Source organism: Chinchilla lanigera, unplaced genomic scaffold, assembly GCF_000276665.1.
Source record: "Chinchilla lanigera isolate Chin_1 unplaced genomic scaffold, ChiLan1.0 scaffold00027, whole genome shotgun sequence".
Taxonomy (NCBI): Eukaryota; Metazoa; Chordata; class Mammalia; order Rodentia; family Chinchillidae; genus Chinchilla; species Chinchilla lanigera.
The window spans coordinates 17,840,538-17,862,165 of NW_004955428.1; the positions used below are offsets into that span (position 1 = coordinate 17,840,538).

At 38.5% G+C, this 21,628-nt stretch overlaps 1 protein-coding gene and 1 long non-coding RNA gene across 2 annotated transcripts in view; one reads left to right on the forward strand and one right to left on the reverse strand.

Moving 5' to 3' along the window:
* Positions 1-16: 16 nt before the first annotated feature.
* The window catches only part of Fgf2 (fibroblast growth factor 2 (basic)), a gene marked incomplete at its 5' end in the record, with an annotated part of 54,226 nt that continues 32,614 nt past the window's right edge, over positions 17-21,628 (reverse strand). Inside the window, 2 exon segments of the mRNA XM_013515320.1 lie at positions 17-276; positions 10,314-10,417. Coding sequence (XP_013370774.1) covers positions 91-276; positions 10,314-10,417 — 290 coding nt within the window.
* On the forward strand, positions 128-15,381 carry LOC106148767. Its single transcript, XR_001234442.1, has 5 exons — positions 128-213; positions 3,866-3,980; positions 6,960-7,107; positions 10,189-10,349; positions 12,656-15,381. It is a non-coding gene; the product is annotated as an uncharacterized LOC106148767 (long non-coding RNA).

The window sequence follows — 21,628 nt, forward strand, 5'->3', positions numbered from 1 at the left end:
GAGCTGTATACATTTCTTTTTTTTTCTTATTAACAGTTTTCTAAAATATACTTTTCTCATGTGAACTGAAATCAGATGCTGCCATTAAAATCAGCTCTTAGCAGACATTGGAAGAAAAAGTATAGCTTTCTGCCCCGGTCCTGTTTTGGATCCAAGTTTATATTGTCCAGTTCGTTTCAGTGCCACATACCAACTGGAGTATTTCCTTGACCGGTAAGTGTTGTAGTTATTAGATTCCAATCGTTCGAAAAAGAAACACTCATCTGTAACACATTTCTGAAAAACAAAGAAAATTACTTATTACTGTTATACTTTTCATATTAAATATTTAGTACAGTATATTCTGCCCAACCAACAGTAGTGATCTTGGTTCAGGAGGACACTCAAATGAATAATCCTCAAAAGGCCAAAATGTAGCATAGACCAACATGTACCATAGATCACCTCTGCAGAAGGGTGCAAACTGAACACACACAATGCCGGCAGGGCACCGTCAAGTATATCTCTTCAGTAGCATGAGTCCAGGGCCCACAGTAAACCATGAGGTTCAGGCAGTGAAATTCATCTGTGGTATAGGAACCACACTAGTTCAGACTTGAAACACCCACAAACAAAATTTTGAGATCCCCACAATGAGGGACACACCCAGGAAGAAAAAGCACACTTAACTCAGGGAAGCCCAAAGCTATGGCTTCTACTAGGTATATGTGGCTCATCCCCTCCCAGTTCTGAGGGAGGTTACCAGTCAGCGGTCAGTTTTACTTTCACATTTTTAACATGGCTCCAGTGGACCAATGCTAGAATGGCAAACATAATTTCCTAAAGAGAAGATGGAGGTTTGTTAATGCTCTACTCAGAGAAACAGAATTAATTTCTTAAGCACATTTTCAGTGTTCTGTCAGATTCCTAGATCCCACTTTGATCACTGGCACCCCTTGCAATGCTTGGCCTAATGGGATGTAATAACGTTTGTATGTGCAGCTATGTCCGAATATTCCAGGGAAAAGAAGTAATACTAGAGACTGACTGAATGCATCCTGAAACCCACAAACTTTATAGCAGTTACAGGTACTTTTGAAAGACACAGTGGAAGGAAAACTTGTACCTGTGTTGAATGTTCAGCCCTTCTTTGCTTAACAGACTACATTTTTTTAAATGTGCACCCATTCTCAATTCTCTCCAGTCTAAGATAACAAACTATCTTAGTGACTGTGAACTCAGTGTTCCTCTTACAAGTTAGTAGAACGTAACTTTATTAGCCCTTATGAAGGTATATACCGAGTTCTTTTCCTAGTCTCAGTATGTGCCCATCATGTCAAACTTAAAGAAGCGGTCTTCAGAGGAACAGCATCACAGAGAAAGTGGGTAAGTGCCCACCGAGGGCTTAGGAAAGCTTACCTCTGGTTTCAAAGCCTTACTGTATATAGGGCGAGGGGCCAGGAACTGTGACTGCTTTAATGCATATAATTTCACTTAAAATCATAACAATCTTTTTTTCTTAAATCATAACAATCTTAACATAGTTTTCATATATTTACAGTCATTAATAAATGAGAAATTTAAACCCCAGTTCTCGTAGTAACTTCTTTTGGATTATAGACAATCTTTACTCACCTGACGTCTTTTCATCAGTTTAATTTCCCAATTAAATTTTTGTTTGTGTCGTTGATTTTTTAAAATTCACGAATAACTTGCGGGTACAGAGAGCCCAGAGTTCAAATAATGCATTTTTTTCATTCAACATATGTATTCTTTTCCCTCAAAGCTGCTAAGACATATCTGTGAACAAAAGTGCACAAAGATCCCTGCCTTGCCACTTGAGTTCTAGCGGGAGGAGACACAGTAAACAATAAGCATAACTAACTAAATTATATCCTGTATTAAAATATGGGAGTCTCGGTGGGGGAAGTAAAGCTAAGTTTGGATAGTGCACCTGCGATGGTGGGCTTAGAGTGTAGGGGAAGTGTTAAATAGCAGATCACAGCAAGCTCAACTGAGAAAGTGACGTTTAAACAAATACAGTACTTGAAAGAGTTGAAGGATTTAATCCCAGATATCAGAGAAGAGCACCGCAGTCAGGGGGACAGTGAGTGCAAAAGCCCTAGAGCAAGGATCACAGGAGTGTCAAGTGTCAGAGGGGTAGCAGTTAGGCCAATGTGAATGAAGCAGAGGGCTAGAAGGAAAAAGTAGTAACAAATGAGGTCAGAGAGCTAGGGATGGGAGGAGGGGACAGAGCCCCTACAGGTTTGTAGGCTAGTGTAAATATTTTAGCTCTGACTGAGAATATGGAAAACCACTGTAGGCTTTTGAGCAGAAAAGTGATATGATCTAGCACTTTTCTAGGATTTCTCCAGTTGCAAGACCACAGTGGGTCAAAAGCAGATATGGGAAACCAGCAAGAGGATTGTGCAGTAATACATGCACAGAGAACAGAGGCTCAGATCCCACCCAGTGGTGGGATAGGGAGGGAAGAAGATAATTGGATGTATCTTGAACATAAAATCAGAAGGCTTTCCTGACAGACTGGATGTGTACTGTGAATGAAAGAAACTACCAAAGTCACTGAAGTTGAGGTGCCAGAACCATGGACTTGCCATCCGCTGACATGAGGAAGACTGTGTGCAGTCAGATTTTTATACAGAAAGACCGGGAATTCTGTTTTGTACATGTGAAGATGAATATTACACATCCAAATGGAGTTAAGCGTTTATTGTGAACCTACTATGCAACAGACACATCAGTTGGCCTTCTTTCCCCCGCTTGCTAACGCTAATTAACCACAAACTCGGGGGATGAAAGCACTAATTTATTCAGAACGCTAGAAAGTATATTATGTACGATAACTATTCTTAAGTCTAAGCTGTACAGAAACTAAAGAGGAATGTGGATGTGCGTGTATTTGAATGACATAAATCGGTCACATTGTGGTGATGGGGCAACGAACACCTCAAGGTTTCCCCCTGAGGCTATTCACAGAAGCCAGCTTAGCCTGGGATCCCACCAGTCAGTACTGATGTGATAATGATACTCATGTTAAGATGGTGCTGGGAGTTTGACTCCTTGTACCAAATAGGGAATAGGGAAGAACCTAACTGAATTTGAAAAGGTATAATGAACACTTTAAATAGTTGGGTTCAGTTTTTGTCGAATTAATTTACTTTGAAATATTCAAAAGTGATGTGAGATATTTATACAAATTGAAAACCAGATCTAAGAGAGAGTGGGAGCTAGGCTCCTCACTGTTGGAGTCACAAAATACAGCCAAGGAGAGAGAACCAGGGGTACCAGTGCGTTAGGACTGAAGACAACAGTACAAACTAATGAATATTTAGTAGAGATGCAGATAGTTAACCACAGAAATGTGTATAGACTTGTATACACTCAGGTTAGCATATGTGTATTTCTCTTGCTGTCAGTGGCAGGGCTTAGAAGCAAAGACACCTCTGTAGCAGCAAGTACACCCAGCATCTACATCATGGTTTCTAATTCCATTTTCCAATAAAAGAAATGAAACCTCCTTGGAGATATAATTCATTCTTAAGTTAGAGTAAGAATATAAATGTGAGCCTGGAGCATCTTGTGGGCCAAAACCTTATGACATGCCCAAAATAAACATATTGATAAGGACATATCGAAGAGCACAGGAAGGAATTAAAAGGGCTCCCAGTGGCCAGAGCTAGAAATATTTGAGCAACTAAAACATTAAATTATAATCCAAAGTAGAAACTAAGTATCTATGAATATACAGTGTTGTAAATGACTGAGTAAAAAGTAAATGGAGGGAAATAGAACAATTTCTCATACAAAATAATTCCACTTAATTTACCTTGACGGGGTAAAGCAAATCTATTATACTGTCCATTAGGTATGGTGGTTACATGGCTTCATGATGACGTCCTACCAAAGACTACAGCACAGAGAGGGGAGGAAAGAAGTAACTTTATAGTGAAGATGAATACTGTCTCTGCCTGCTGAGCAAAGTAAGCTTCGCTAGTAACAAATTACAAAGATAGCATGTACCCTTCCTTCTCTGATGGCTTGAAGATGATGCTTTACTTCTGGGGTCTTCTTCCCACACACTCACAATCCCTGTCTACCCATGAGAGAAACATCAGGCAAGCCAAATTGGACAGCATCCTAAAAAATACCTTACTTATACTCCTCAAATTGTCGAAGTAATAAAAAATAATGAAAGCCTAAGAAATTGTCACAGCAGAAGAAACTAAGGAGACACGGTGACTAAATCTGGTATTCTGGATGGAAGCATGAGGTAAAAGCTAAGGAAATACAAATAGAGTATGGAATTTAGATAATAATGATGTAACAGTGCTCATTCATTAGTTAAGTATTTCACACTAACAGGAGAAACTGGTTGTGAAATATATCAAAACTTTGCACTACTCTTACATTTCTGTAAACTTGAAATTATCCTAAAATTAAAATTTATTTTAAAAAGAAACAACCCTGATTTAATCACTGCACACTGCATACATGTACGAATTATCACACTGTGCCCACTAAATATCTAAAATTATTACCTGTCAACTAAAAGAATATAAACAGTATTGACTCTAATACTTTAAGTACGACAGAAAAAAATTTCTCAAATAACTAGATATAGTAGCCATAATATGAAAAATAAAGGCAGTCCATTTATTTTTGTGCTCTACCATGCCCAAACAGAAGTTACTTTTATATACATATGGCTTTGTTTCACCAGAATGTAAATGCCATGTAAGAATTTTCATCTCTGATATATATATACATGGCCTGGCACATAGTAAGTGATCAATAAATATTTCCTCAATTAATGAACAAACAAAACTACTTTAGATAGCTCATAATAAAAAATACAACCCAATGACCTTGCAAAATCTAGTAAGAGAGAGAAACAGGAACAGAAAATTCTAGTCCAGGACTTGAAATATAAATTGTGGTTTATCTTTATTGGCTATTTAGTCCCTGAGCAAACTAGAGCCAATGGCCCTTTCCAAGAGTTTGTCCTAACTTGACATCAGTGAGGATTTCTGGTGGGCTAGGAAAGGGCCAGGAAACCTGGTTTCCACTTTTGCTTTTATTGCCAACTAGTGTACATCTTCAATCAAGTCCTTTAATTTATCTGGCCCTCACTCTATTCATCTGTGAAGTAAGAAGATGGATTAGATGATCTTTTAAGATTCCCCCCCCAAATAAAGATTCCTCCCAATCTCTAAAAGCTTTTGCATACAGTAAAAATAACAAATAAGTAAGAACTGAAGTAAGTTTTCCTCCCTGCAGCCCTCCCCAGTACCTCTCCACCCCTGCATGGCCTCACAGTTCTGGTCCACTTCTAACTTTTAGATTTGAACCTTATGGCCATTTCCCCAAGCTCTGTTTCCTGGGTTGTTTATTCTTTTACAGTACTTTTATTATGCAATTTTGGCTTAGGAAGGAGTTTGCTCAATAGAAATCCAAAAATGCTTTTGCTTACACCACTTCTGAGAATTAAAAACAGACATGATGTAAGTATCAGTGTTGAATATTTCAGACCAAAATAAAAAACACAGTGGTGAAAAGTTAAAAGCAAATTTAGTCTTAAGCTTGTAACATAAATCAGTGTATAAAGTTATTAAGAATGGTTTCTAAAAGCAGTAATAATTCTTATCAGCAGTAATTCTTATTTTATATTAACCCTTGCATTTAATTTAATATTTAGCTCTAAAAATGATACACATTCCTTGTCAATTACTGTTTCTGACAAATTTGATCAGTATAGATTGTTAATTTGGATAATTGAACCTCAAAAATCTATTTTCCCCACTTATTTTCCTATTTAATTATACTGTAAAATTCATTTCATTGTTGAGGCTCCTGAAATAAGAAAGTTATCCTATAGGTAGAACATATTTTACAGTAATTAAATATGTTCTCAGAGTTTGTTTCTTTGTCTGGTCCTGGGGATTGAATCCAGGCCTTCTACATGTTAGGCAAATTCTCTACCACTGAGCTATATCCCTAGCCCCTCAGAGGTTATTTGCATTCTCTTTTTCACTATTGTGGATCAACACAAGTTACATTCTAATACATACTGAGATATTTTGTTCATGATCTATACCATTATATAAAAAATAATGTAGAACTTTTAGTAGATCAGTCAAATATTTCCATATAAATGCTAATACTGAGGTTGTTTGGTGATTTAAACTTACAGCTAAAATTAATTTGACTATATGCAATTTCTTTTTTAAAGTCTACAATTTTGTGAACACTCGTAGGAAATCATGGATCCTAATATTTGTTCTGGGCTTTTGTTGCTCATAGCAACAAAATTTAATCCTGCTATGAAACAGAGCAACGAGTCTGTTGTACATTAAAGAACTCCTCAACTTCAACCTCCAAATATAGGCTTTGGCAGTTAAATGTAGATACTGTCTGAATTTTCATAGTTCTTAGTTTTGAAGGGAGAGTAAAGACCCTTAAGAAATGTTTTCAAATAGTGAGCAGACCTTAATCTGCATTCAGATCCCTCACATGCAGGACAAGAGGGGGCACATCCTAGTCTTTTCTCAAACTATCAACTGGCAGTAATCAGCCTAACATACCTCTCAGAAATCATGAGTTACTCTTCTGAGAGAACCTGGAGTGTTTTAAAATCACTGCAGGAATCACAACTACAGTAAAATGCAGAAGAACTCAGGGAGGCGCTATCACAGCATTGTGAAATGAGGCCGGGCAGGAGAGAGGGAAGGATTATGCCTTTGACAAGTGGAAGTTCATCAATCCCAGTTTCTCCAGATCCTGAGGTACATTTTTATCCACAAATCATAGCTGCTAATCAGAAGGCTTGACTTGTACCAAACGTCATTCTTGCTGATGACTCAGTGCCTACAGATCTGACTCAGACAGAAATATGCCACTTATTGATATCCTAACAGCACCTCCTTGGCTTTAAAATGCAGCACTTACTTTTTCATCCACAGACTGACAGCCCAACCAGACCAATTTGAAAGAGATGGAATTGCTGCCGAAAGTGCAAGGCAGCCAGCCATCCAAACTGGATGGTGAATCCAGAGTCTGATTTGTGACCTTGGCAGGAAGAAGCCCTGATGGGAGCTGGAACATACATACGTAAGTAGTTACAAGAACTGGATCTTGGCTGATGCCATTCCTCAAAAGAGACTCATAAATCTGAATTACCAATTTATGAATACCAGCTATGCCTCTGTCCCTACAGAACTTGTGGTAAATTACCAATTTCCAAGCATTGCTAAATTAACTCACTGTATCAACCTGGTAGAAATCTGTTATATCAGGGAAAGTTAACATACATCCAAGGAGAGACACATGTAAGGTTGCACAAGATGCTATGGCCTTAATCTTGTGACAGTTCCTTCTTAATTAAGGAAGAAACCAGAAAATGCTGCTTACTGTGGGCACTCCATAGATCCAACAGTTCAGGAAAATCAATGCCTGTTTGCCAAAAGAAAAGATCAGAATTTTTTGAATGCTAAATTGTAGAGAATTATCTAAGAATGAGATGACAGTTCAAATTCCAGATCTGCCATCCTTTAATTTATTTCTTCTTTTGTGCCAACCCTATCATTTCAGATACGCATCTTAAGGAAGACTAGCTTCTGCTTCTATCACTCTTGACACTAGAGTGGCTACACCACTGTAAAATCACTGTAGAAGTAGCATCATCCCAGCCTATGTTCTTGAGAAGATGACTAGGTCACTAAATCTTCTCCTTTCAATTCCTATAAACCCCAAATTAATAATTCACCTCAAAGTAGTCACAGGGACAGATTAAGATGGACATAAAAAAAGCCTGGTGCTTTAAGACCATTTGACTAATAGTGATGCCCATACTTGGTGATGACAGAAGCAAATGTTTTCCACATTTCCTTTCTTTTCTGTCCCACTTTCACTGTCTAAAAATAACCAAACCAACACTATTGCAGAGGCCAGTGATTGGTCAACTCCTGAGGTAGAAAGATGAGCGGTAGAAACCCTTTCTCACTTTACTACAATAGCAAGGTCATGCAAAACAACCTGCTGATTCAAAGTATTTAAAATGCTACTTTGGCAAGATTCCCAAATTACTGCATCACCTTGTGAGCTGATAACAGATTGGCAGAAAATAGAATGACATAGAATAGAAGTGAAAGTTTCAAAGAATCAACACTTTAAAGCTATATTTTTACCTAGAAAACCTTATCCATTCTGAATCTGACTACCAATGACAACATTCAACAGAGGCCTCACCTCTAAACTTCAGATTTATAATTCCAACTACTTCAGTGAACACTTTCACGTGAATTGTGAATTCTCCTTTGGCAGTTCAAACTAAATAGGTCTTAATTTAAACTGATCACTTTTCCCAAAACTTGTTCTTTTTCCTTCTTCCCCCTTCTCGTCCACCTTCTCCTCCAAGCCAGAAATCTGGAAGCCACCTTCAACTTTTCCCTGAACTTCAAAACCTAATCAGTCGCAAGTGCCAGCACCGATTCAGTTCTCTGTGCTCTGCTGTTGTTGCCAGGTTCTCGTCACCTGCCTGAACTTGCGCAGTGGTCTTCCAGCTGGTCCCTCTCCACAGTCTTGGCCTCCTCAAACCCATTCTCTACAGAGCTGCCAAAGAGCTCTTTCTCCAATTCAGACCTCATCGGTCTCATCTTAAAACTCTCCAAAGCTCTCTGCTGGCTGGAGTAAGCATGATGTACAAAACTCTGCAACAGGCAGTGCATGAACTCTCCAACCTTCTTCTTCTTTCTTCTCACTTTCTTTCTCTTTTGCACTTTACACTCCAGTATTAAGCAAATTACTTGTAATTCTACAGATACACCAGGTAGCTTCCTTCTGTACTTCTGAATGCCTGCTGAGCTCCTTCCTCTTCATATAAAAGCCCCAATTCTAGTTAAGCATTTCCTTTCGTTTATCACCACCTATATCTTAATACTTCTGCACCTTTCCTATACCACATATGTATACAAAATATAGAAAGAAGCCATGAAACCCAGTACACATTATCAGAAATACCTAGTTACCACCTCCCCTAGATTATGACTCAGTAAGACTAGAGACCTCTGACGATCAGTTTTAAAAGCCTGATGTCTTTTATAGCATCTGGTATATTGTGTACTCAATAAATATTACCTATTCTTAAAGGGAATTTTAAGATTTATTCAATGACTACAACAAAAATTGTGAACCAGACTTACTATTTATCCTGAAAATAATCATACAAATTGATAACATTGGCATAGTGTATATTTGTCAATAATCATTCTGAAATAAGAATGGTTGAAACATCTATTTTTTTCTGCTTGGGCGTCTTCGGAAATCTAAAGATCCTCATTTTTAAAATCTTCCAAAAATTATTTGTACAGCTCAAAATACCACAATTGTTTAATACTCTCAAATTTCTTCTTTGGGAAAAGTTATAGAGAGGGTACAAGTAGCCGCTGGCATTGTACACACACACACACATACACACACACACATGATATCACATGCATGTCTTATGTACTCCCCCAGGAGACAGAAATGGGAATATGTGTCTTTACTACCTCAGTATTTCACTGTGCCACTCCCTACACATGGCATGCTCAACAGATACAAAATCCCACTTCTGGTCAAGAAGTTGCCAGGGAGGCTGCAGTACTACAAAGAATGCTAGCCAGATCTAGGATTCCCAAAGTACCTATAATCATATGTAAAAAAAAAAGTCCCTGTCTCAAATGAGATATATAAATTAGAAGTAACATGAAGCATTCTTAAGATTATGTGTCAGAAACTGACATAGAATATCTAATTAAAACTTTACAAAACCCTATCGTTCCTACTATACATATAGGGGAACTAACTGAAAATAATTTGCCCAAGAACACACACCTACTAATTGGCACAACCAGTATTTGTACCTAGATTCACATTCTATTCTTCAAGTCTTTTGTAGATCAAATTCTAAAGAAGATACTTAACGGATAACTAATATTTTATATATCCATCCCTGCACAAGGAAAATTTATAAAATTATACTTTAATAGTTTCGTAGAGTAAAATGCAATGAGCTTGGAGTTCATGTTCTGAATCAAGACTGCAAGGCCCAATTCAGACTTTATTTTACATGTTCTGTGTTTTCTTGGTTATTCCCTCAGAACTTCAGTATTTGCACCTGTGAAATAAAGATAATACTCTCTATTTTTACAGGATGAACATGAATATTAAATGATGTAAAACATAAAAAAACTTAAAGATTTAATAATACCAATACTAGTAAATCAACAGCTTTCAACAAAACAAAAATAGCTGCAAAAACAGAGAGCGTTACTTACAGAAGCCAGTAATCGTCCATCTTCCTTCATAGCAAGGTAACGGTTTGCACACACTCCCTTGATAGATACAACTCCTCTCTCCTCTGCTTGAAGTTGTAGTTTGACTGTAAGTGATAAGGAAACATTAGCTTTGTAGCACTATAGAGACAAAGAGCCATCATTGCATTATAAAAGACAAGAGACACCTGGGCAGCCGACTAATCCACTTGAGAGCATCAGGGAGGTCTGAGGCCGGATACAGGGCATGTGTCAACTGAATTGCACCAGGAAGGATGAGATGCAGATTTGCCACACCACTGTCTTGTCACACCCCAGTTCACTCTTGTGTCACACACTGATCACAGAAGCAGACCAAACAGAAAACTATTTCCTTTGCTGGGAAATTAGCTCCACTTGGCCCTGTTCAATGTTTATATTCTTTTTAAATTGAACATATTTTAACACTACACAGAAATATAAAACATTTGTGAGAATGTCCAGGCTACTGCCTTTTGTTTAAATTCTTTAGAAGACATTTTTAACTGATTCTTCACAAATTAGAGACACTCTAATTGGTCACTATTATCTTTTAGGCTGTGTATCCTTGACATCTACCTATCTTATTTCAAGCTTCCTCTTCAGTATAAGATCCATGCATGTATCTTTCCTTATGGAGGGATTCTAAATAAAATAAAATAAAGTCAAATTTTTTTTATTTTGCTATCCAGAAGCAGTATTCATATACCTAGAACAACATTCCCCCAAAAGTATTCTGGTTAACAAATATTACATAAAATATAGGTTCTGTGATTAAATAAATTACAAAATTCTTGGTGAAGCCACATTAATTCTTTATTGTCAGACTTCTCAGAATTTTCCTTAGCATAACCTGCATTATAAATTACCACTAGGAGATCAAGTATGCAGTTTCCCAAATTTATTGAGTTCCAGAACAAATTTTCTCATACGTCATCCTACAGCCAATGGATATATCTAGGCCATTACTGAGAGCAAGAGAAAAAGGCTATGAAAAATCAAAAATCTTAGCAATCAGAATAGAATTATTTAGGTAACAAAAATATAAAGTAAATTTAACTTTCCTTGGTGTTTACAAGTAGCTAGAAAAATAGGGCACATAAAAGCAACTTTTGAAAGACTCTGAATTACTAAATTTGTTAGATGTGATTATGCCAATATAGTTATATTAAAAATTTCTCTCATCAGGAAAGCAATATATAGATAAAATGAGAATATTTGGGATTAGCTTTAAAAATTATGGCAATTAAAAACATTCTAATACAGAAGGTAGGATAAATCAAACAAAACTGGTTTGTTTCAATTATTGGAAGCATAAGATTTCATTATTCTCACTACTTTTATAAATGTTTGAAATTCAAATTTTTTAAAAAATGGTAAGATCCTAGAGTTCTGTTGGACATTTAATGTCTGATCCTTTTCTGCTACTCCTGGATTCTGGTGAGCATAGCATCTCAGCCAGCAGTAATCCAGGCAAAACTCTACTCTTGAATCTGAAAACATACTACAAAGTAAAAAGAATTTGATTGAGAAGTGAAACCTAAACAGAGGGCATAAAGTCTTTTCACAACAGTCCTGGGAAATGTAGGAAATAAGCTAAGTCATCTTAATGACTCTGACCAAATCATCATATACAGTGCTAAAGTGATTGTGACATGCCATATTCGCCATGAATACATTTGCATTCTTTTAAACTCATAATACAGTATAAATGGTCACGGGACAGAGCTACATATACTCATTATACTTCTCTTCTGTTCCTTGTCAATCAACTGTAGCTCAGCTCTAGTCCTTCATTTTCTAAATGTATATTACTGGTCACAGAATGACTATGGTAGTAACATGTGTCCAGATCAATATCAACCCCAAAGTGAATGCCAGCATTCGTGTTTACTCATTACCCTTTTGCAACTTTCTAAGGTATTCAGCACTAGAAGGGTGTCAGTCATTAAGTCACTAAGCAGTGAACATTAGTTGTAGATACTTCCACTGGCACATAATTTTTAAAATGTAAGCTTTAAAATAACCACAGCCTTCCAGAAGAAGTTGGATAAGTCACAAAAACATAGACTTTTCTTTAAAAGCTCATCAGAGCTGAGGTGTAAATGTACTAAATGCCACATACGAATGATCTCTTCCCAAAAGACAGATTCACACCTACTTTAATCTCTGACAGGAGCAGTAAAAAAAAAAAAAAAAAAAACTGCCAAAAAAGAAGCATGTGAAGAAACCAGCTAAACTTTTAACAATGAATAACTAGAGTTAGAATCTGAGGAGCTCATGATCAAAGAGCAACTCCATACTCACCTTCCAGTTCTCTCCCACAGAGCTTGCTCCAAGAGCACAACTCAGACGCAACAAAAATTAAAGACAGACCAGGTCCTAGGGAAGGACCTATAGCCTTTGCTGAAAACAAAGCAGCACTACACTAAGGCTGACAGCAGGACAAAGAGCTGAAGCAGTTCCCTCTGAGAGCACTGGGCCTTAACCAAATGCAAAGTCAAGGAGCAGCAGGACAAAGAGAGATCTTCTGTGACAGGGGAAGCCAATGACAGAGTTCAACAACAAGGCTAACTCCACATCAACCAAGTGGGATTATTACATAATTAGAAAACAAATACCAAAATGGCAGGTTTAGACCTAACCATATAATTACTCTAAATGTAAATGCTCAACACTCCATTGAAATGGGAAAATTGTCAAGGACCCAACTAAGTTCTTTACAAGAACTTGAAGTACAAAATACAGGCAAGTTGAAAGTAAAAGCATAAAGAAAACATGAAATGCACACCTTAAGTAAACGAAGGCTGATATTGGCACTATTGGTATCTGACAAACAAGACTCGAAGGCAAGTAATATAATATGAACAGGGTTGCTGCATGATAAGATGATATATTCCACGAAGATCTAATGCTCTTATATGTATAGCACTTAATAACAGAACTCTAAAGTATCTGAAGCAAAAACCTACAAAAGAAATTGGTGATATACAAGATATGAAGAACATTATGAATCTGAACTAAATGATTCTTTTTGTTTTTAGATCAGGTAGACACCAACTTAGATATTATTCTGCTGTTAACATCAGTCATTTGAAAGTTATATTTTTAAAAAATCCTAATAATCTGGTAAACCATCCTATGTTCATTTGCCTAATGGAAGAGTTGCCAATGGAAGAGTTGCTCAATTAGCTCTATTTGAGAAGGTAAAATTAACATGGATTTGAAGCAATGTTAAGGGCTGGTTGTTTTTTTTTTTTTATTTGTAATATCTTCATTGAGATATAATTCACAAACCATGTTACTTACAACTTGAAAGTACATATATAATTGACTTTAGTACATACAGTTATACAACCATACAACCAAAGTACATATATAAATGACTTTAGTATATAGTTATACAACCATCACAACAAATTACAAAGCATTTTCATCACTCTACACTCTTCAGCAGTCACCCTCCCTATCCCCAACCAACATGTCAAACCATAGGCAATCATTTATCTGCTTCCTATCTTTTATTCTATCCCTTCCTGTCTGAATATCATATTCAGAATATTTCATATAAGTGGAATTTTAAAAAAGTGATCTTTTGTGATTGGTTTCCTTCATGTAGAATGTTTTCAAGGTTCATCCATATCGTAGCATATTTCAGTATTTCGATTCCTTTTTATTGCCAAAGAACTACTACATTGCATAGGTAGACCATATTTGATGTGTCCATTCACCAGCCCGAGATTCAAGGTGTTTCCACTTTTGGTTGTATAAATAATGGTGCCACAAATATTCATGCACAAAGTTTTGTGTGGACATTTTCTGTCATCTCTTTTGGGTAAGATATAGAAGTTGGACTGCCAGAACATATGATAATTCTATGTTGAATCATCTGAGGAGCTGTCAGTTTTCACTTCATCTTAGCCAAAAGGCCGAGAAGCAATGGATCTGTCAGTTTTCTAAAGCAACTGCACCACTTTACACTCCCATCAGCAGTGTATGATAATTCCAGTTTTTCCATATCTAGACCAATACTTGCTACAGTTTTTGTTCTGAATTATAGGCAGCTTAACTGGATATGAAATAATGTCTCATTATAGTTTGAATTTCCATTTCCCTCATGGTAATGATTTTGAGCATCTTTTCACATGTTTAATTAGCCATTTGTACACCTTCTTTGAAGAAATACCTATTTAAATCCTTGGTTCTTTTTAAATTAGGTTGTTTTGTTATTATTGAATTGTAAGTTCTTTATATATTCTAGATACAAGTTCCTTCTCAGATATATGATTCACAAATACTCTCTCCTATCCTGTGGGCTGTCTTTTCACTTTGTTAGTGTTGTTCTTTGAAACATTAACATTTTTTATTTCCATGAATTCCAATTTATCAATTTTGTTCTTTTGTTGTTTGGGCTTTTAGTGTCATATCTAAGTAATTTGCCTAATTCAAAGATATGAAGATATTTACCTAGAGATGTATCTCTCTCTCTCTCTCTCTCTCTCTCTCTCTCTCTCTCTCTCTCTCTCTCTCTCTTTCTCTCTCTCTCACACACACAGAGGTAAAAATCAAGTTTCTTTGTACTCACAACAAGCTAATGGCACCATTATAAAAATGACACTAGTTATAATAAAAAGTAGCTAGCACTTTCATGAAAAAAATATAAAACCTTACTGCAAATCACTTTAAAAAGACTTAAAAGGACAGCTACATATGTTTACAGATGGGAAGATTCATGTATTTACGATGTCACTTTTCTCCTTAAATGAGATGAAAGAATGAGAGTTTTTAGTGAAAGGACAGATTTTGGAGTCCAGCAGAACTAGAAACAAAATCTGGCTTCACAGCTTAGTAATTTACTTTCTCACATGCACAATGGAAGAGTTGGGGGGGTGCATCTGTGTGTCTATGATAGTACACAATAAGCATTCAAATATATTGGCCTCCTACCTTGGCTGCTTTGCGATTTACAGAATTATATATTTGTTATAAAACCTTGTATTTGATCAAGGGTATGTGTCTTAGTTACTTTTTTTATTGCTGAGACAAAATACCTGCCACCCACAAGTTAAAGGAGCAAAGGTTTATTTCAGCTCAGTTTGTAGCGGTTTCAGTTCAAAGTCAGTTGGCTCCAAGGCAAGCTGGCATGGCAGAGGGGCATCACAGAAGAGAAACAGTCCATGGTATAACAGGTAAAAGGCAACAAGCAGCAGCAGCAAGCCTGCCTTCTTTCTGTCCCATTATAGTCCATCCAGGCTACAAGCCAATTGATTGGTGCCATCCATTCTCAGGGTGGGGCTTCCATTATCCACACCCTTAATCCCGGTATTGCACTTTTAATCCACATTCACACCCCTTAATCTAGCCACCTTGGAAACAATCCATATATGACCACACAAGGCTTTGGGGGAACATCTAGATACAAAACATAACAATGTGAGACTAGGAGACAGTAACTATGACCTACAAAATGTGGCAGGGACATCTTTTAAAACTGTCACTTCTGCTGTATGTATATGATGTCTTATCATAATGAGAGCAATTCTTTACTTTTAGAATAAATTTATAGTTTCACTATTCCCAGGGGAAACTCAAAACAAACAACAGCAGCAAAACAGACCTTATACAATTTCTCAATCTATGATCCTTTGTTTACTATTTTTTCATTCATTCAATAAATTGGTACTGGGTGTCTCTTTGGCCCAAAAGATGTTCTAGGAGTTAGAAACAACAATAACCAACCATGACCAAAACCTACAAAGCCTCTTCCCTCATGGAGCTTACATTCTAGTGGCAACAGCATGATTTTTCTTTTCTTAGGCCGGCAAATAACGTTATTTCTTACTTAAGTAATCTGAAATCCAAGCAAACAAAAACTCTCAACCAAGTTCACTAAGGTCATCAAGAAACAGTGTATAAAACTATACCTCACAACTCACTGTGTGGATCTACAGATGACAGGTATTCATACTACCAGCAGCCTCACTGTAGAACACATGCATGCATTCCATATCTGATTCAAAATTGCTTATTTTATGAAAAATTATATAAGAGTATGTTAGCCTTCCAATCAGATTATGTTTTTGAGACAAAAAAGAATTAAGCCAGGCACTGTGGCTGGGATCTTAAATGTTCTCCAAAAGTTCCTGTGTTGAAGGCTTGGTGCAGCAGTGGTGGGCAGGGGTCTCTGGGAGGTGACCGGGTCATGTGGGCTCTGACCTCATAGCTTCAAGTGGCTCCTGGGTAGTGGCAGAAACCTCAGGAGGTTGGAGGAAGCAAGACACTGGGGATGTGCCTTTAAAAAGTGTCTTATGTATCCAACCCCAGCCTCTCTGTTCTCTTTGCTTCCTGGCTACCGGGAGGTGAGCAGCTTTGCCCCACCACAGTCCCCTGCCATGATGTTCAGCCTCACCTCAGGAATAAAGCAATGTGGCGATGGGCCCAAGCCTCTGCAATGGTGAGCCAAAATACACCTTTTCTCCTTTAAGTCTCAGGTATTTTGTTACAGGGGCAAAAAGCTGACCAACATACCAGGTTAACTGTCTCATTGAAATTTAAATTCCCAATGCTGATAACTAAATTCCAACTTATCATTAAGTCATCAAATACCATGCTGAAAATCAGACACTGAAAACCGTGCTTTCAATGATCCTGAAACCATCCCCTGCCCATGTGTGGGAGACCAGTTAAGGACAACTGTTTGTAGGGAAAAGTAATGACAGCTGAGATTAGGTTGTTTGCCTGGACATGTACTAATGGATAATGTAAGGCAGATGAGTCTCGTGTTACTTTAATGCCTGTACCCTGTGTTTGAGTTAATAAAGGCAGGATGGTCCATACTCTCAGGGCTCCTTTGCCTATGAGAGCTAAGAGCTCCGTGGCTGCCCATATGTGAAACTCAGTCTATGTCTCTCTTTCATCCTTGTTCATCCTCAGGTGAGGGTGACAAGCTAAAAGGACTAGGTCCCTACAAGTGGCACCTGGGTGGAGTAAGACCAGAGTGGGCTGGTTCCCCACAGGTGGTGCCAAAGTAGGGACCTGGGACTGGTGTAGACTAGTTGGCTATAAATGGCACCCCAACAGGGACACAGGTACTGGTGAACTCCAGACAAGAAAGGACCCAAGACCAGGAAGAGTCCAAGTAGAGACGTGAAAAGCCCAGACTGGGGAAAAAGTGCCTGATCGAGGAAGTTCCACCCCAAGTGGAAAGTGTAGTGAGTAAGTGATGGGGAGCTCCACAGCAAAAGAAAGAAAAGAAAAAAAGCGGGGGGAGGAACACATGCAGAAAAGCTTCTTGGCCAGATTAAAAGGGCAAAAGAAAAGGCAAAAGAAAAAAGTGGGTGCATATGGGAAAACTCTTAGCCTGAGTAATGGGGCCAAGTTCAGAATTAAAATGAAAGTGAGAATTCAGAATTAAAACTAAAGTGATTCGGATGGGCTTTCCTCTATAGGTTATTTCTTTTCTCCAGCAGCTTTTAATATTATGCTCTCATGCTGAATTCTTGAATCTTGATTATTATATACCTTGGTGTAGATTTACTTTGGTGATGACTAATTGGAGTTCTGTGTGCCTCACTTACTGTATGTCAAATTCTTTTTCCATGTTTGGGAAGTTTCTTTTCTTTTCTTGTTTTTGGGACCGGGAATCGAGCTCATGACCTCATGCTTGCCAGGCAGGCACTGTGCCACTAAGCTATTACCACAGCCCTGGGAAGTTTTCTGCTATTACCCCTCTGAACAGCTATTTATCATTTGTGCTAACTCCTGCATTTTAATTGACTCCCATCAGTTTTATATTCTTCTTTCCATGGTCTTGCAGTTGTTGGACTTTTTATGGTCCCTTGCTATTTTTAAGAGCTCTTTCTTTTCATGATCACTAACTGCAATCCTGTCTTCTAGGTCTGTTTTTATCTTCACATTCAGTTTTGCACAGTTTCAGTGGATTATTTAATTTCCTGCATATTTATTTGAATCTGTTTCATGGACTTCTTTCCTATGTTGGGCATTCATGTTTTCCAATATTTTTCTATGCTTCTCTATTTTTTATCTATGCCTATTCTAGATTTGATGGGCAAGTCCATTATGGTCATCTCTTTTCTTTACCTGTGAGATTATTTCTATTTTTATATCCTCTATAGTTTAATGTATGTTTTTTTATTTTTTCCACTGTCATTCCAGTAAATTCATGTGGATGCCTTCTAATTTTCTCTATCTCATTGTCCTCTGGATTTGTCGTTGGTGGGCTGGAAGTCTGGGATTTCATTTTGCTTCTGTATGTTGTCATATTCTATTTTTTAAATTTATTTTCTATGTTGTTGTCTGTATTTTTCTTATGTTAGGTGGCTTTATCACTGCTATCAAAGCTTCCCTAAGAAATGTCTATTCATCTGAGATGTCTGCTAGGTGTAGGTGGCTGTTGGTCTTCGAGTCTGTCCCAACAGCCTATCTTCCCACTTTATTAGGGATGAGGAGTTGCCATCTCTTTGGCTGAATACTCAGGCCTTTGGTACTGGGGTATGGGGATGACTATGACCCCAGATTATCACAGTGTTATCACACAAAGGTGAAAACTGATTACAAGAAGTATGGTATTTTGGCTGAAGCAGTACAATTAGCAATAACAATTCATCAAGCACAGCCTAGAAACTGATAATCTGTGGTACCTGCAAATTTGGTATCTCTAAACACAGGAGTAAGATCTGTAGTTATATAACAGTATCTAATAGAGACTAGGAATTTGTATGCAGTGGGTTTCCTCTTGGTAGAGTGATTTTATCCTGTGGAGAAGGGAAATTGAAGAAGGATAGGGGACAGAACAGAATTTTAGCTGAAGAGAAATATGGTAGAAGCTGAAGGACTAAGGATGATCACCCAAACTTTGGGAAGCTTGAGAAGACAGGAGAGAAAGAAGGAAGGAGAAAGCAAAAGAGTATCTACACAAAACAAAAAGACTAGAAACAATGTTGATTCACCTATAAGCATCAGAGAATACAGGAAGACCAATGAGGAAAGAAAGGTGGACAGGGAAAACAAACCAAAGTTAAAACCTAAACAATTCCCCCAAAATAAACAAAAATAGAAAAAAATTACTAAAAAGAAATTCCTCTAGTGCCTCCAGTTCAATATCAGTTCCCTAGTTAGAGCTGGAATCTGTACTGAATAACTCTGCCAAGTCTGCAATAGGATTACTGCAGCATACAGGGCTGATTTTGGCCACACTGTTGATTCCTTTTACATGAGTTGGTCATAGGGCAAGGGGAGTGCTCTTGTCTTCAGCCAGCCAGCGCTGTTTGACTGCAGGCCACAGGGCAGGTAGTGGTGCCATTTTGCCACCCAAGGTCTCTTGCCTGCTTATGCCACTGGATCAAGAGTGGGGGTGCAGTGCCCTTGTCCTGTTGCAGACCAACACCACTTGCCTGCTTTTGCTGCCAGTTGCAGAGCAGGAAGCTGCTTCTAGTCCTTTGTAGTTAGAACTAAGACTAGCTTTTAGCATTCTCCAGAATGAAGTCTGGCTTCCAGCTCCTACTTCTCAGCCAAGTTCCCCCAGTCTGCTGTCCAAATGCTGGTTGTCTACTATGACTGGACAGCCCTTTCCTCATTCAAATCTTGGAACACTGGCACTGAAGCAACCCTGGGGCTGTTCTGCTGCTGGATTTGGAGCCCCAAGCACTCTGAGATAAAATGGCAGTCCTGCCCACCAGCTGCTCCTCCGAGATATGTGTGTGGGGTGCCACTCTGGTTCATTCACCAACTGATGACTATGGGGTGTGCAGCTCAGGAAAGTGTCTCATGTTCACACTGCTGCCTCCAATTGCATGAGACTCACCCAGGCCAGGTCAGGTCTCTGTCTCCCAAAGTGGGGTAAAGTTGCTTTCGTTGACTCACCTGCCAGGTCAGCTACACAGCTGCTCTAGCCACACCTTGTAGTCTAAGTTCTGCAGCAATGAGCTATTTCTCCTGTAGCAGTGAATCCTATTTTCTACTTTTTCTCTATGTGGCCTGGACTCCCTTTGACTTCTGTCTGGGTTGTTGTTTCCACAGTCAGTACTTTGTTCTTGAGAAACTAAGTAGGTGACATGCAGTACCCTCCCATTTTTATCTCCCCAACTATGACCTTCAGCCAGAAAAAGCTAGAACAGTCTTTGCCCATTGCCCCTCATGGCACTTACGGGTACTTTCTTAGAGGTGGGGGGGGGCCATTGGGTTGGGATGGACAGACAGGGTTGTGGTCCTCCAAAAGAGCTACTAAAGATGCATTGCAACTGTAGGTGGAGGTATAGTCATTAAAGGCTAGACCTCAAGACAAAAGATAGAATGGCTGATCATTCTGTCCCCTAGGGATGAATGGTAGTGACTGATACTCAGATATTGGTATTGTAAAACCAAAAAGAGGGAGATGTGAGAGACCAATTAAGGAGAACTGTTTCTAGGGAAAAGTTAACACAGCTGAGATCAGGTTGTTTACTGGGACATGTACTAATGGATAATGGAAGGCAGATGAATCTTGTTACTTTAATTGCTTGTACCCATGTTTCAGTGAATAAAAACAAGACAAGCAAACCCTCTGAGCTCCTCTGTGCACTAAAGGCAAGAAGGCCCTAGCTGCCCACATGTTAAATTGACTCTATGTCTGTCTGTTGTCCTTGTTCATCCCCATGTCAGGGTGACAAACTAGCAGAACTAGGTCTCTACAAGTACCACCTGGGTGGTGAAAAGACTGGAGGTGGCTGGTTCCCCATGCCTGGGCAGGGACCTGAGACTGGTATAACCTCGTTCCCTACACCCATCCTAACCCATGGAAAAATTGTCTTCTGTGAAATGGGTCCCTGGTTTCAAAAAGATTTGGGACTGTTGAAATATAGGCTCAAAGTAGAACTGCACGGCTCCACAGATGAGCTTCAGAGAGGGAGAGACAAGGACAGTTCACAGTCCCAAAGTAAACAGCCATATGAGCACAGGCAGAGGATACACCTTCTCTCACCTGTCATGCAGCTACCAGAGGCTGTAGCTTCCAGAGTTAAGGAGAGCCTAGGAATTCTGCCACTGAGGACATTTTTTGGCTTGGTTTGGAGAGGTAGAATAACTCAGGCAGAAAAAATGCTGTCAACCTTTGGCAAGGGCATTTTCTGGCAAGAATAGCTGCAGTACTGATGCCTTGGTAATCGGGATTTCAGGACCCACACTGTCTCCTGGCACAGAAATGGGAGAGAACACTGAGCACATGCATCTGTAAATAAATACCTGACTTCCACTTGTAAAAGTCATCAACCCTATATGGGTAAATGGTCTTTCTTTTCCAGAGA